The following is a 16357-nucleotide window of genomic DNA, read 5'->3' as shown; positions in this document are numbered from 1 at the left end:
GGAGCTGAACATCCCAGGGATGCACTGGGGCCCCACAGGCAGAAGACTCAGCCACTGACCACAGAGGGGAACATGCATGTGGGATCCTGAGCTCCCAGGTGCCGCCACACACAACTGTTTCACATGACAGTGTGGTGTGCCTCTGTGATCTACCCAGGCAGTCCTGACAGGGGACAGGAGGAACAGGCAGAAGCATGTTTAGTCTGAACTCTAAACTGCATTCTTCTGTTTTCTGAGGCAGGGTTTCTCCGTGTGGCCCCCGGCTGTCCTCAGACTCAGACCTGCCTGCCTCTCTGCCTCCCAGTGTTGGTGGAAGCCACACTCTGACTTGGTATTGTGGCATTATGTTCGGGGCACACTGTAAGTAGCCCTGCACACATACATCGTAAGGATTTCTTTGACCTGGCTGCAATCCGAATGGGACTTGGGAGGAACTGACATCACCGTAGCCACAGTGCCCGACCCCGCTACACAGAAAGACAATACAGGAAGAATATCAGCAGCAACAGGGAAATGCACCAGCATGGTGAAACTCTGAGACAGGGAAATGCACCAGCACGGTGAAACTCCGAGACAGGCTAACTCTCTGGCCGGAGGGGCAAGGTTAAGCTACGCAATGACCGGCTGCTTCCGTTCCAGCTCCCTGTATAATTTTCTGGGGGAGTGGGGGGAATGGAAGGCAGATCTTTGGTGGGTTAACCCTTCGTCTTCTCCACTAACGGAGGACAGCCTGAAGACTTCACCCCCGTGTCTGTTCACTAGCACTGGAAATGATGACGCACGAGCTCCGTGTTCCAATAAAAACTGACCGTGCTCTACACAGAAACACTGCCATGCACTCCTCAAACTTCCCAGTGGGGAGCATCGCTCACTACAAACAGGGGAATGGAAGGTTCCTGAAGCCAAGTGGCTAGAGGTAAATGAGTCAAAACTGAGAGCTCAGGGCAAAGGGGGCTCAGTGGCAGCAGGGGCTGGCCACCAGCAGAACTTCCAGACACTCACGCACTGAGGGAACCCTGTCACCGTTGGTGGTCCCAATCATACCGTCCATGTGCTTTCTCACGGAAGGTCACGGGAAAAACCCGGTGGAAGCCATCATCAAGGCCAACCTGGACGTCTGTACATGGGGACATGTTATATCGGTGCTCACTCGGTGTGGGCTGCACCATACACCCAACTCCTTTAGTTTCAGGATTGCCCTGTTGTCTCTCCTCCTCTCACTGAGTGTGAGAAAGAGACACCCACCAGAGGTTGCATTAGAGCAAGCAGCCCATCTGGGATTAAACTGACCGCCACCTCTGGCATCTGATCCCAGAAGCTCTCAGCAGAGAGACCGCCTCCATGGGTGAGCCTGGGAATCCAGCAACAGCAAGCCCAGAGGACGGGTGTTGTCTCAGCCTTAGCTATAATTTTTGGTGTGTCAACAGTGGGCCTCACTTTCTCCCCAGCTGATTCTGAGGCTCCAGGTATTCAAGGAGCCCAGCACTGAGCCCAAGCCCCCAAGCTTTTATGTAGGAGTTCCACCCATCTCCTGGCTGCCTGCCTGAAATCCTTTCTTTGGTATGGAGATCAGACATGAAAGTGACCATGAAGGTCTCCTTACCAGAGCCAAGCATAGTGCCTCGTCCTTTCCTCCTCACCCTCCAAACCAGCCCCGTTCCCTTGTCCAATAGCAGGACATGTCTACCACACTCCTACCACCTGAGAACCGGCTGGGGGCAGGCAGAACACAGAAGCCTGGGAAGGCCCGTAGGCTCCGCTGGGCTGGCTGACACATGAGACGGCAGGACGGCTTGTTGGACGGAAGGAGATGTAGACAGAGGACACTGCTGGCTTCTACAATGCTCTCAGACAGTGGTCTCCAGGGACCTCACCCCAGGTGCCTTTCCCTGGCCTGCTGGAGATCAAGGGCTTCCTATCAGCGTCTCACTGGGCCAGGTGAAGACATGACACCAGCGGGATGACGGCCCAGGTCTCGAACTGAGCCCCAGAGACCCAGGCGGCTAAATTGGGACAACCTTGTTTGACAGCGATTTGCCTGTTAGAAATAAGGGGGCTTGAGAGGAAGGCTGACTCTCACGCATGTGACAGTGTTCGGAAGCTGTAGACAGCTATGGTCGCACCCCTCTTAGGGTATCAACTGTAGAGGACAAGGAAGGGAGAAAAGATCAGTTGTCTTTTGAGCAGCTAAGGAAGGAGTTTGAGGAACATAAAGCCAGAAGGATCCTAGTCACAGGGTGTGTTTCAGGGACACAATGATAAGGGCTTTTTAATGGTTAATTCAACTTTGGGAAGAGGGTGCCAAGGGCAAAATTTGGCTTACAGATGAGTGGGGTCCCCTCTTGTCTTAAAAAAAAAAAAAAAAAATCACTGCCACCCAGGGTACAAAGTCAGAAAAAGATAAGAGATGAATTAATTGGTCAAAATAAAAATTTCAAAATTCCATCCTGCAATGCACTTGAAAAATGAACCCAAAACAGAACACAGGTGACCCAACGGAACACGATGAAGGAAGGAAAGCAGAGAGGTGGTGAGTGTCTAATGGCCTTTGAGAGACAAAAGAAGAAAAGAAAAGAAAGGCGAAAATAAAATTGCAGAAATGGAAGGTTTTATTGAAAGAAAACCAGATGTAATTGCAGGTCAGAAAACAATCCCAAAGCTTACAACAGAATAAACAAATTAAAAAGGAGAGAGCCTCTCTGCCCTGAAAACTAGGAAGGACCTAAATTAAACAAACAGTAATCATTAAAATGAAAACAGAAAGAAAACAGTCCTTCCTCTAACTTTGGAAATACAGGGACCATGGTACACGCATGGCCTCAGCTTTGCAGGCTGCCTGCTCGGTAAGGCTGACCCGGTCCCATGGAAAAGCAGGGGCTCTTGGGATGGAAACAATTATTTGCTCTCTTTTAAGCAGAGAGCACAAGTTTGTACCTGTGTGACAGACAGAAACTATCCGTGGCACTGAAACCTTATGGTGATTATGGACCTGCAGATGCCCCGCTTTACATCAAAAATACACTGCGTGGTTCTAAAGCAGGTCTTCCAACTCTCTGGGGCTTCAAACTAAAGTGTGTTTGGGGGGGACACACACACAAAAACAGTACACATTGGGTGGCTCCTGACAAGGCAGGGGGAAGAGGAAACTAGAAGTACTGGGTGGGGGGCGGTCAGGGGAGCTTAGAGGAGTCTGAATGGGCTGCCCTCCATCCCTCCCTCCTGCCTCACACTGAGGACTGTAGAGGGGCCTAGCTCATAGCAAAGCCCATCTCCAGAAAGCCACACCCTCTCTATGAAGAACAGATTGGAATAAGTGATCACACACACAACACTTCCACATGCCTGGGGGGAGGGAGGGTCACATTGCTCACTTTGTGCTATCTGACAGTAAAAATCTCCGAGCAGCCAACGTGTTCCTTCCCCACCCGTTTCAGACCCCTGGGTTATCCAGAAGCAGCTGCTGTCGCACAACTACCACTGAGGGTCTGAAGCTGTGCAGCTGCCACCGGGCTTGGCCCCTCAAGTGCTAAGGACAAAAGTAAGAGACCTGTGGGACACCTGCCGGGAGTTTCACCCAGGAGTGTATACCGCTCAAACCGTGATAAAAGACGGGGCCTCAGAGGAACTCAAACCAGCAGCGTGGGTGGCTATCTCGAAAGAAAAAGGAGTAGGTGTGACACTGGTGACTGGCTTTCTTGTGGTGAATCAGGGCCCAGAGAGAGTCGCAGAGGAGGACAGAGAGGGGCCGAGGCCCCTGGTGGTCACCTTCGAGCGGCTTCACGATCTGCAGCTTCTCGGGCAGGTAGGAGCGACTGCTGAAGGACATGCCAGAGAAGCCCGTGAACTCGGAGAAGCGTGAGTGCGTGCCCAAGGACATGATGCTCTCGGTGGGCGTGAGCGAGCCACTGTGTAGCTCCCCCTTCTCAGCCAGCTCTCGAAGCTTCCTCTCCTGCTCCTCCTCGAAGAACCTCCGCTCCGACAGGTAGTTCTCCCTGCGCAGGCTCAGCCGCCTGAGCGCCGTCTCCAGGTCATGGGAGCCTGGGGTGCCTGGGGTGCCTGGCTTCTTGTGTTCCTCGTTCCTGCGGAAGACAGGGAGGGTGAGTACCTACAGCCAGCAAAGGGCACTGAGAACCCCCCAGAACAGGGACAGGAGATCTCCTGAGGAGACCAGGGCCAGCCACTGAAGGAGCTCCCTCTGTGGGTCTCAACTGACTATTCTTAGGGGCAGGTGAGTTGTACCAGGACAGGCTGAAAATTTGCCAAAAATGTGTTTTCATCAGCCTCTCCCTCCAGGTCACTTGGGAAGAAGCCTTTGGCAGGTGTCTGAACTTAGATCCCAAAGGGGAGTTGACTCAAACCTCCTGTCTCTGAAATGAAAGGCCCGAGTTCTCAGTTCTGAGTGAAAACCAGATCTGATCCTGGAGAACCCCTCTGATGACCTCACTGGTCCAAAGTACCTGTTTTAGTAAGTCAGAGGGCCAGGGTGCACAGGTCGATGATGGGACTGGGCGCTGGGGTTCCACAGGGTGGTAAGGTGGGGAGAAACTGACCATAACCAAGGAGAGCCCACAACTGACAGCCCCCTACATTCCACCTTCCGTGATTTGTGGGAAGTATCTGTGAGTTTTCCCCCCATGATATTATTGTAAAACACACTGTGGGCATCAGCTTGAGATACTACCTCAGTAAAGACCAGTGTCGTGGGAAAGGTGGGTAACTGGGACGTGGCAGCTCTCATCCACCTCTCCCTCATGGTGACTGAGCCCACATTCAAGGTGCACCTCCTCCCCCTCCCTCCAACAGAAGGAGAGGAGCCCCGGCCACTCACCCCAGGTTGGCTGCCTCAGTTTCCAGGAGGATGCTGTTGGTTTTGTTATCAAGGACCACGTTGCTGACGTCGCTGCCGTAGAAGCTGGAGCGGGGGGTGCTGACACAGCTGGACAGGAGGGAGTTCATGGCTGAGGACTGGTTGGAGCCCGGGATGTTCATGGGGGAAGGGGTTAGTGATCTCTGTTTGACCACTTGATTGACGTTCCTCACAGTCTCAAAGACACGCTTCTGGTGGCTGGGGAGGACATGGCAGCCATGAGCCAGCGTACCAGGAAGAACCGAATCTAAGCCTCAGGAGCACAGCTCAGCACTAGGTTCAGCTAGCCTAAATGACAGTTTATCACAGCCTGAAGCCTGCGCTATAAATGATAGTGCTGTGGTGTTGCTTTGTCCTTGGCAGACAGGCTTCCTTCAGAGCCGCTGAGAGCCACAGGAGGGCAGAGCTCGCTCAGAGACCTCTCTAGAACGAGCATGTGTAGCCATTCTCACAAAGTTAAACAGCAAAGCCACCGTCGGTGTCGGTCCGAAGTTTCTACCTTGAGACGATAAAACCCCACTGGGCTATTCTTAGAAGCTGCCATTTCTAAGCACAGGGCCCACAGTTTGATTTCTCCTTTTAAGGAGAAAAAGGCGGGCCTATTTCTGGACTGGCGGGGATGCCAGGCTGTACACACACAAACACACACACACACACACACACACACACACACACACACACCAGGACACTACTCACTCAGGGGAAAACGTGGTCCCCACATCTCTCAGTGCTCTGTGGAGGTCAAACTGGGACCTGTGGTTAGGGGTCATGAGCTGTAGGGGCCGAGACCCCCAGGAGTACCCAGAGGACTGGAAGCCCGGATCCCAGCACTCTTAGCAAACATGAAAACTTTTTAAGATAATGCTTTTCATTAAGAGAAAAGGCAGAGAAGGGGCACAGCACCCTTCTCACTCCCTGGACATTCATAAAGTGACCTCCTTCATTGGTTTGGGTTGTTTTTCAAGAGAGGGACTCACATATTCTGGCTGTGAAGACGGCCTTGGACGTCTGAGCCTCCTTCCTCCGCCTCACGGCATTATGAGGGACCCAACTCATGCCGCCTGCATGCTAACACTACTCTACCTGCTGAGCCGTAGCTCCAGAGATATACCACTGTTCACGTCCCTTAACCTGACAGGAAAGGACCATGGCTGGCCAGTGGTGTCTAAGGTCCACACACTAGGTTACGAGCACCGGTCCTGAGTCAAGTTTGTGGGGACGCAAAATATAAGAGCCGTGCAGCCGTACGTGATGTCTGGAGACTCCGGCTCTTCCATCTGCAGTTCCTTGCGCATGGTTCCCTCGATTTCTGCAGCCAAGGAGTCCTGGGAAAAGACAGATGTGTGTGGGCTGAGCAGGGGCTCAAGGCTTCCATTCCTAGATGAGGTCTAAGGCCAGAAGGGCCAGGAGGAGAAATAGGGACCGGTAGCCACCAGACTCCATGCCATATGACACAAGGCCAAAAGCACCCCCGACGGAGAGAGAATCCGCCAAGCTACAGCCAGGGCAGGTTCTGAGCATGTGGCACCTTTGGGTGTGAGTAAATTCTCATGTCGCTGAGTGTCTGACAACTAGGCACCCTTGGCCTAAACCCAGAGCTAAAACTGTGGCTATGATGTGGGATGGAGAACCCAAGGGGCACAGAAAAGTGTGTTCATAACAGTGGGAACAAGTCCAAATATCTTTAAGCTTCCAAAAGGTCCCACACGGTCCCACAGCCCCCACTAAGTTACTGGTCATGGGTCCATAGTCCTAACAACCCAGGGCTTACACAGGAGGCCAGGGTTTACTCCTCTGACTCCTAGGTAGACAATCACCCGCTGATGGCTCTCTGGGGATAGGTCCCTGCCTGCATGGACTTTGTCAGACACGTTGCCACCTCTATACTTTCTCTACAGGCTCCTTGCTCCACGAGCTAGCCAAGGCACCCACCTTTGGCATGCGTTCAGGAGACAGGACTGCTGTTACCAGGAAGAACCCATCCTCCCTCCCTGCAGACACACCTGCCCACCCCCACTCCTGCCCCCACCGCCTGCCATCTTCCACACAGAGCAGCAGTTAACCCTTAACTCCTGCTAGCTTTCTTACCTATACGGTTGCCCTTTTCTGAGGGGGTGAGGGGGACGAGCTTTAGGGTCAGGGGAAGGCTGGTCCTGGAGTGTGACAAACTTCCCCGGTGTACTGAGGTTGACCCCACACACACCCCCATCCCCCCCAACAGTGTCCGAGGGTCACCCGATTCTGTCCATGGGTTGCAGACTGAAAAATCCCACCACAAGGCGAAGGAACTGAAAACGCTGCTGAGGAGAAGCGGCTCCTGGCAGCAGATGACAGAGAGCTGAAGCAGGGCTGGGTGGATGCTCGGCTCCAGAGACGCAGGCGCATAGCCTTCGAGTCTCAGAACAACCATCTGTAAAACCCCGACTTGCCCAGAGCCTCAGAACAGGCAAACCAAAGCTTCTGGTAAGCGTGAAAGCTGACAGTCTCTCCAGAAGAGATGAAAGAGAGCATGTGCTAGTCAGGATGGCTTATTTCTTACTTCTAAAATTACATTATTTATTTATTTTTGTGTGTGTGTGTGTGTGTGTGTATGCATGTGTTTGCATGTATGTATGTGTATGTATGTGTTTGTGTATGTGTGTGTATATATATGTGTATGTATGTGTTTATGTGTGTATGTGTTTGTATGTGTATGTATGTGTTTATGTGTGTATGTGTTTTGTATGTGTTTATGTGTGTATGTGTATGTTTGTGTGTATGTGTTTATGTGTGTATGTGTTTATGTGAGTATGTGTATGTGTGTATATATGTGTTTATGTGTGTATGTGTTTGTATGTGTTTATGTGAGTATGTGTTTATGTGTGTATGTGTTTATGTGTGTGTGTATGTGTGTATGTGTTTATGTGTGTATGTGTTTATGTGTGTATGTGTTTATGTGTGTATGTGTGTATGTATGTATGTGTATGTGTGTATATATGTGTTTATGTGTGTATGTATATATGTATGTTTGTGTGTATGTATGTGTTTATGTGTGTATGTGTGTGTATGTGTGCACATGTGTGAATATACACATACACACAGGGACACGATGCCAGTGCTTGTGTGCTACGGTGAACCTGTCAAGGTCAAAGGACAATTTAGGGGAGTTAGTTCTTTCCTGTCTTGAGCTGGGGCTTCCTGTTTCTGTCACTCCTCACAGTACCCCAGGCTAGTTGTCCTTTAAACTTCCGGCAGGTTCCCCATGGCACACTACGAATTCGGCGGTCACCGAGGTGCACCACCAGATCCAGCTTTTCTTGTTGCTTTTGCACATCTAGAGCTTTTCCATGCTGAGCCATCTCCCCAGCCTGGTTTTGCACGACAGTTTTAAAGCCTCGGTTCTCCTCTAAGTTACCCAGTGAGCTCACCGGCTCACCAAGCTGGACTTGAGTACAACTTTATCTGGGCTATCTATCTGGGGTGAATAGAAACAGACTTCCCAGGAAAAGTATCTCTGCAGAGATTTCTCAGCTGGTGAGAAGGCTCAGGGAGTGAAGATCCCTGGGACCCAAAGAACTGACTCCATAAAGTTGTCCTCTGATCTCCACACATACACCCGCTCTTAACCACACACAAATACAGTGAATAATAAATAAACATTTTAAAAATTAAAACAACAACAACTCTTTTCTCTCCTCGGAGAAAATCCGTTATTCTGCCAGACAACTGGGGCAAAGCCTGTGCACGCAGGCGCTCTTAAGGGCTCATTCTTGGGCTGTCTGTCAGCCACGTGTGGTCTCTGCTTGGCTGCAGCTCTACACTGTCCTGTGCTGACGCGCTGGAGGACACAGCTAATGCATGGCCCCAGCTCAGGGACGCTGCGGTCCGCAGGAACATACGAGGAGCATGCTCACTTCCTTCTAAGTGTACTCATATTAATAAATAAACCTCTTTTAAAAAGTTGATTCAAATCCCTGACACCAAGAGAAGGGTTAACAAACATACAAAGAACCAGGAGAAGTTCAGGCTCTTTAAGACGCGGGTGATCATAGCTGCCCATATGTAACACCTAACTAAACCAAGTTCCCTGTGAAATTGTCTCTTTGGTTTATGAAGATTTGTTTATTTATTATATATAAGTACACTGTAGGTGTCGTCAGACACACCAGAAGAGGGCATCAAATCCCATTACAGATGGTTGTGAGCCCCCATGTGGCTACTAGGAATTGGACTCGGGACCTCTGAAAGAGCAGTCAGTGCTCTAACCACTGAGCCATCTCTCCAGCCCCTGTTAAAATTATCTCTTAACACCGGTAGGGAGAACAGCCGAAAAAGACTCAGTCCTGCTGGTACTAGGAAGCTACCAGCTGGTGCAAACTTTAAAGACGCAGCTCATGGGAAAGATAGAGGGCCAGGGGTCATAAAGGGACATGAAAGTCTGCCGATGGCCTGGGGGAGAGAGGGGCACAGGAGAACCCACTCACCATGGGGAACAGGCCCAGAGAGTGGTATCGCCGGGATGTGGGCATTGTCTTGTTCCGCAGGTTCTTCAGTTCCTCCTGAGCCTCGTGAAGCATCTCCATGCATTCCGCATACTTATCCTCCAGCTCTCGAAGCTGCGGGGAGAGGCGGAGGGTCAGGTCCGCACGACACCGGTGGGCACCCAGGTGCTGACTCGCCTACCAGCCCTCCCGCCTGAGGGGGGAACTAAAGCCAGTCTCCAGCTCCGCGTGGAACCTTCGGGCCTGTGGGTCCACAGCCAAGCAGGCTGGATCCACGAGGCGGGCTTTCCCTTCACCTGGGGAAGGCTTGCAGACTCGGAAAGCTGTTGAAACATTCACGGGGAAAGCCAACCAAAGCGCCCAGACAAAACGCTAAAGGGGTTAAAAGGCAAATCCACACCCTCAGCTGCATCTTCCACTTTTGTTTGATAAAGGGTCTTTCTTTGTAGCCTAGCCTGACCTTAAACTCATAGACATCCTCCTGCTTCAGCCACTTGTGGACTGGGATTATAGGTATGTTCTACAACACCCAGATTCAAGTCTTATCTTCGAATAGGCTCTTCACAAGCCGTGGTATATCTTGTTCACCTGTCTGGTGTCTGTCAGGAGTCAGAATATGCCAAGCCCTGAGCTGAATCCAGCCTTCTTTTGCTTACAATAAACACCAGAGGCAGTAGGCACAGCCCAGACAAAGTAATATTATGCTAACTCAACAGTAAAATGTTTATCATGAGGGGAATGACCTAGGCCAATGGGGGAGTGGCTTCATTGGAACCCGAGGCCCTAGAGAGTTCAGACAGGGACACCCACCTCTGCTGTGAGTTGACGCTGGGCGTCCTTGGCAGCGCCCAGGTGCTGGACCAGCTCTTCATTTTCCACCGCACACTAAACATGGTAAAGACATGTCACCTCTGTTAAGACACTCAGAGGAGCCCAGCTTTCCCTTCCTTTAGTTCAGCGCCTGTCTACGGAGGACAGTACACCCGATGCTGTGGCAGAGCACTGCCTTTCACACTCTTTAACAATGTTCTCATTCATGTGTGTGTGTGTGTAAATGTGTATGCACATGTGAATGAAATGAATGTGTGTATATGTGTGTGTGAACATGTGTGTATGTGTGTATATGAGTGTGAAGTGTATGTGAGCATTTGTGTGAGAGAATGTGTATGGGAATGTGGGCATGTGTGAGTGTGTGAATGTGTGTGTATGAGTGTGTGTGTGTGTGTGTCAGCATGTATGTGTGTGAGAGAATGTTATGTGTATGAGTGTGTGTGTGTGTGAATGTGTAGGCATGAATGTATGTGTGAATATATGTGTATAAGTGTGTGTAGGGGGCATTATGTGAGAGAATATATTATGTGTATGAGTGTGTGTGTATGTATATGTGTGACTGTGTGCGCATGTGTGTGAGTGTGTATAAGTGTATGTGAATGTGTGTGCCTACCGTGCATGTGAGGGTCAGAAGACACCTTATGAGAGAGGGCCCGTCATATAATTTTGAAGGTAAAGTCTTCCTTCTGCACTTAATTATTCTCCATAGCCCAACCCCCACCTCTACAGTGTGAGTGCTTTCTGGGAGTCTGTTCTCCCTCCCCTCCTCCTTCTCTCTGTCCTTTCTTGTACAGAGGTGTCTCCTCTTCCTTCCAGTCAAAGAGCCCAAGGGACACTGAGGAGACACACCACTCGGCCTTGGATGGTATCTGAATGGTAGAGTGAAAACCAATGGCAGACTCCATGATTTGTCAGATAAATCCCAAGACTCCGTATGGACAGCACTAACTTTATAGATTATCCTCAGGAGCAACAAGACGGCAACTAAAGCCTCTGCCGACCTGGGGCGGTGGTGTTAGTTCCTGAGCTCACTAAGCCTCCTCCAGAAGAAAGCATGTGTGGCTCCTCCCACTAAGCCCTGTCTCATCCCCCCCACTGCCTCGTCATCCAGAGACACACAAGCCTTACAGATTTTGCCTTCTTCTGTAAGTCCACAATCTGTGACAGCAGGTGCGTGATCTCCTCCTGCTGGCGAGCTGCATCTTCGGTCTTCTTGGCCAGCTCCTCAGAGATGCTCGCAATCTGGACGTTGGCATCCCCTGTGACGAAGTAGTGACAAGCATGTTGCTGAGTTGGAACACCACACGCAGACCAAAGAAGGAACACTGTCGTATGGGGAGGAACGGAGATGGGGGCATGGAGGGGACTGAAGTGGACATCTTTCCAAGGGGTGATGTGGTTCCTGTGGGGTTGGAAAGAGAAGGAACCCAGCCTTCTCGTGGGCTGTCTCTCCTGTGACAGCTGACTCTACTAGCCAAAGCTGTCCGCAGGGCAGGTCAGGCAGGCTCCAGGAAGGGAGCTGGAAATGGCACCCCAAATATGACTGCACTTGACAGAACCCCAGTGTTCCACAGATCACGACAGGAACTTTGCACACGGTGCGCTTTATGCGTGGCCTTCCAGGGCATTTGGAGCTGCAGCCCATTTTACTAGACGTGAACGTGAACTTCGTTTCACTTTGTTTCACTTCGCTGAACGCCTGTTCTCTTACCTTACCTGGAAAACTCCAGAGGGCAAGGGGAAGGTCACTGATTTGAATAGCAAAGCTGGCCTTCATTTTTATAAATCAGATCATTGATCTGGGCCGACCTTGAGCAATAAACGATTACAATATATTCCAATACAGTGTCCACATTAAGATTAAATATCCACCTCATTGAGAGCATGGCTCTCGACTCACAAATGGACAAAGGTTGCCATATAGGCTGGCAGGGGCCTTCTGTTTTCAGAGAATGCCACTGAGCCATCGGAAGGTGATGAGAGCGTCAGGAGGAGAGCCGGCAGGAGGGGCAGACATACTCAGCTCCTTCACGCAGTCGTTCACCAGCTGTTGCTCCTTCTCCTCATAGGTGATGGTCTCCGTCTTCAGCTGACAGGCCTGCGAGTGTAGATGGTGCTCAGTCAGCGAACATCGTCCACACAGTCAGGTCTGACGGGTGGACCAGGGTCGAGGCACAAAGCTGGGCAATCTCAGGCTCGGGTATGATCCCTTACAACATCTCTACACCTGCAACCATCGCACACCACCCGGAGGGAGACATGCCTCATCTGCATTCCCTGCCTAGGCAATGGGCAAGATCCTAAAGCAGAGACCCGAAGGCTAGGTACCACCAGGGGGCGCCACGCAGGGGTGCAAACACAAGTTCTAACACTGAAAGGCAACATTCCATGTTGGTCTGTTTGCTACTTGCTTGTGTGCATCAGCTTCCGAAGATATGAGGCCTCTCTGGCCCTTATCATGCCTAAGAGACTGCCCTGACCTATGGTCAGCCACACAGGAACAGAACTAATGCTCACCAGACACAGGTTCTGAGGTGCCATTAACTCTGTCTGACTCAGCCTACCATGAACAAGCTCAACATGTTAATAATGACATAGTGAGACCTGGTCTCAAAACAAAACTGAAAGAGAGAGAGGGCATGGCTAGCTATTCCCAGGACTTCAGACAACTTGCTCTGGCTGTGAGGAAGAGAGGATGATCTAGAAGGCCATGTAAATGCGCAGTTACGTCATCAATGGCAGCTGGGCCCTGACCACAGGCAGAAATAAAAATTCTGAGGGCCATCAAGAATCCACAGTGGGTTGAGAGCCTACTTGATCCATCTTGAGATAGAGGGCTGGGTGCCTGGGACGGGGGCAGTCACCTGGGCCCGACGCCAGGAGAATGCAGCTGGGAAGCATTGGCTCACCCTTCTTCAGCCATGGGTCTGCAAGACCAAGCCCAGTGACCTTGTTGGTCACCCTAAAACACTGGCTAGCATGGGGTCACGCGACAGAGCTCCTTGTGCCTCGTAAGGTCCTGACAGGAGGCTCTTTCCAGTGTGTGGCAAGTTCAAAGTCCAAAGTGATAGATAGCCTGCCCTCCTGGAGGGTCTCTGGGAGTCTAGAGCCGCTAAGGTGGGTTCACGGCCCAAACCTGACAGACAAAGGCCATCCCTCTGCCTGCAGACAAGTTCAATGCTAAGACAAAGGGCACTAAATCTCTCTGAACCAGAGGCTTTAGAGAGCGGTGGTGGGCAAGGAGAAAAGGCTTGGGTTTAGAGCCAGAGGCCTCTGTCATTTATTAACTCTGACATCTTCAAACACCCAACAGCCTGGCACCCGATTCTCACTGCAAATGAGACTCGAAGTAGGCCTGACAACAGTGATGGTAGTAACAGTAACCTGACACTGTGAGAACGCGGGAAAGGTGCCTGGTGCAGCAGGCAGGAGGCCTCGGCTCAGCCTTTCCACGGTGAGACCCGTCTCTGTGACCTGGTCTTCTTGGAGCACCTCCCCGATAATCACCCCAGCCCTCGGGCCATTGCTGGTGTGGCTGTACCCACTGTGACAGCCACCCCAGAAGCAAGGCCCACACGTGGCTGAGCCTGCAATCGAGCGCTAAGACGGTACCATCACCGAAGCTGTCGCCGCCAGAGGGACACCCCCAACCCAGGGGCAACCCAGGGGCAAGAGCAGGGTGCACCGTCACCTCGGATCGAAGCACAACATTCTCCTCTTCGAGGTCCTTCAGCTTCTTCTGAAGAGAGTCCAGGTGGAAGTAATTCTGGACGGAGGAGGAGGATTCGTTCCTCTTCAGCCTGGGAGAAAAGCACGCTGGAAATCAGAGAGGCTGTTCCCCCTCACCTGAGGGGAGACCGGGAAGAGCTACCCCAAGGTACAGTGGCCACCTTAGCTCAGAGGGTCAGTCAGGTTCACTTAACCAATGCAGTTCCAGGATGCCCAAGAGCCCATTTAACTCCAGACACACACCTATTCCCAAGAAATGTGTTGTGGGCTGGCGAGGTGGCTCAGGAGGAAAAGCCCTTGCTGCCACACCTGACAACTAGCCCAGGTCCAAGATGGTGGAAGGAGAAAACCTACTCCTGAAAGCTGCCCTCTGACCTCCACGAGCCAGCCATGTCATGGCCTGTGCCCCTCCCCCAATGTATACAAATAAGTAAATTAAAATTTAAGTGTTCTATATATGCTGCACGGGTGGTCTCAGTGCTCATGACCCTGTGACCTACATGTTCTTAAGAGCTCCGATCTACAGTGAGGCAATCAGCATGGGGGGTGAAGCCACAACAGGACTGTGTCCTAAAGTAGGTCACTGAGCTCCCAAAAGTGACTCACAGAGAAGCATCCAGACTTCTGGCCTTCCTCCTGGCAGCTCCCACTAAAGACATGGTTTCATTTGAGGCCTTGAGATGTCCGTTCTGGGAAAGACTAACCCAAGGCACTAGCGACCCTGCCTAGAGGCCTCCCAGGGCACCGCATCCTCCCGCCCACCCTTAGCTCCCGGGGCCTGTGCTGGCGACTCACGGGGTGGAGCAGACGGACTCGGGCTCGCTCTCCTCGGCGGCGCTGCTGTAGAACTGGAGGAGCTCATCCTTCATGGACAGCTCGTGGCGGAGCTGAGACACCTGTGCGCACAGCAAGGGGCAGGCTGATGCGGTCTGTGCCCAAACGCTGGGGAGGACTGGTTTCAAATCCTTGAGTTTGACAACGTTTAAGAAAAGCCCAGCTCTGGGTTGGAAACGGTCTACGGTCTGACGTTTGGTCAGAAGAGCAGACAGGGGAGCAGAAGGCTCTGGAATGATCAGCGGGTGAGACTGCTTGTTGGCTTTGGAAGCAGCCAGATGACCAGCTGGGCAAGTGGCCAGAACAGCGGGCCATAATACTAAATGAAACAAGAGGCCACTTGCTTTGTCAGAGCCGGTCTAAGGCTGTGCTGACTCCGGGTGGGCTGCCAGGAGCGGTTCACGGACCCCACTTAGAAAACCAACCACACAGCACTCCACGTGACCAGCACACCTCCATGTCCCTCGCCAAGCGGGTCAGGCCCTCTTCTGCACTTAGCGGTTACTGGGCAGACACTCGAGGTACGAGAGAGACAAGCCTCAAGAAAAGCCACTCTGTTGAATGGTGAGGCAGCTGCACAACGTGGCTGGTTTGGGCTCAAGGCTCTCAGATAAGGCCACGGCTGCCATAAAACGTCTCACCTGACCTAGCACTCAGTGCCGATAAGCGCAGGAACAGAGTTGTGGAGGAGACCTGAGTCTGTTTCCTAAGGTGGCTCGGGGTTTGTTCCAGCTCTCCCACACCACTCGGGGCGTGGACTCTGCTGCCTTGTTTTGTACCCCGCACCACAGTTCTCCCTACCGAGGGGCTGCTTGACAATTCTCCAAAGGAAAGCATGACCTCAGAGCTTTGAAAGTTCAAAGCTTCTCCTGGGAAGCAGGGCATCTCCACTCCCACGGAGTAGAATGTTCTCCACACACACCCAGGAAGTCTCACACCAGCTGACCGTGGAAGGACGCCAGCGGGCAGCCACTCACTGGCACCTGGGTGGTATCTCCCTCTGCTCAGAAATCCTACCTGCTCCCTTACCTAACTGCGGCCATTTCCCTGGAACAGGGAAGGCAAGAACAACTTCATCTTTCCCACGACACCATAGCGTGTCAGCTTGCCATTTCTGAGAGCAAGCTGTGAATGACACCCTCTCTTACCATGGAGTTAAAACGTTAAACCCAAACCAGAAATAGCTTGAATGAGACAAAGTAAGACTGACTACATCTTAGGGTCTCAGATATGGGCAACCTTTCCCACTTAACGTCAATGATGGACAGAGAGGAAGAGGTGAGAAGGAGGAGTTCTCAGGGCTAAAACTCACTGCTAAGAAAATGGGATGATGGGAGAGAAGACACCAGGCACGGGACGGCTGGGCTGTCCCTGTTCTGTCAACCCCAGCCACTCTGGTATGTCTCCATGAAGTTCAAACATCACTTCCAGAGAGCCAGCATCCTCCGTCCCGACTCTAGGCTCCCCTCTGAGATAGAGAAACAGTCCACGCCTGCCCTCTCCCCCAGAGCCTCGAGTTAAGAAGAGTAACACGAAATGACAAGTTTATACAATGAAGATCACAGGCCCCAGTGATGCATCAGTCCTGAGCTCATTCGGTGACACTTGTGTAAGA

The 16357-nt window shown here is 51.8% G+C and overlaps 1 protein-coding gene across 5 annotated transcripts in view; it reads right to left on the bottom strand.

The window, feature by feature from the left end:
- The window catches only part of TRAK1 (trafficking kinesin protein 1), a 98064-nt gene that overhangs the window by 15543 nt on the left and 66164 nt on the right, over positions 1 to 16357 (bottom strand). For 4 of the 5 annotated variants that reach the window (XM_080934873.1, XM_080934874.1, XM_080934875.1 and 1 more), the window contains exons 5-13: positions 14704 to 14804; positions 13871 to 13979; positions 12199 to 12277; positions 11308 to 11438; positions 10159 to 10233; positions 9331 to 9462; positions 6116 to 6192; positions 4829 to 5065; positions 3766 to 4079 (exon numbers count right to left, since the gene is read on the bottom strand). In XM_080934873.1, coding sequence (XP_080790999.1) covers positions 3766 to 4079; positions 4829 to 5065; positions 6116 to 6192; positions 9331 to 9462; positions 10159 to 10233; positions 11308 to 11438; positions 12199 to 12277; positions 13871 to 13979; positions 14704 to 14804 — 1255 coding nt within the window. Of the gene's footprint in view, positions 1 to 2586; positions 2712 to 2784; positions 4080 to 4828; positions 5066 to 6115; positions 6193 to 9330; positions 9463 to 10158; positions 10234 to 11307; positions 11439 to 12198; positions 12278 to 13870; positions 13980 to 14703; positions 14805 to 16357 lie in introns of those variants that run through there. The other variant, XR_013975483.1, reaches the window with a different exon arrangement.

The sequence above is a fragment of the Micromys minutus genome (genome assembly GCF_963924665.1).
Source record: "Micromys minutus genome assembly, chromosome: 21".
Lineage (NCBI taxonomy): Eukaryota > Metazoa > Chordata > Mammalia > Rodentia > Muridae > Micromys > Micromys minutus.
Note: the sequence above shows the minus strand (reverse complement) of the source record. Positions and strands in the feature narration are given on the sequence as shown.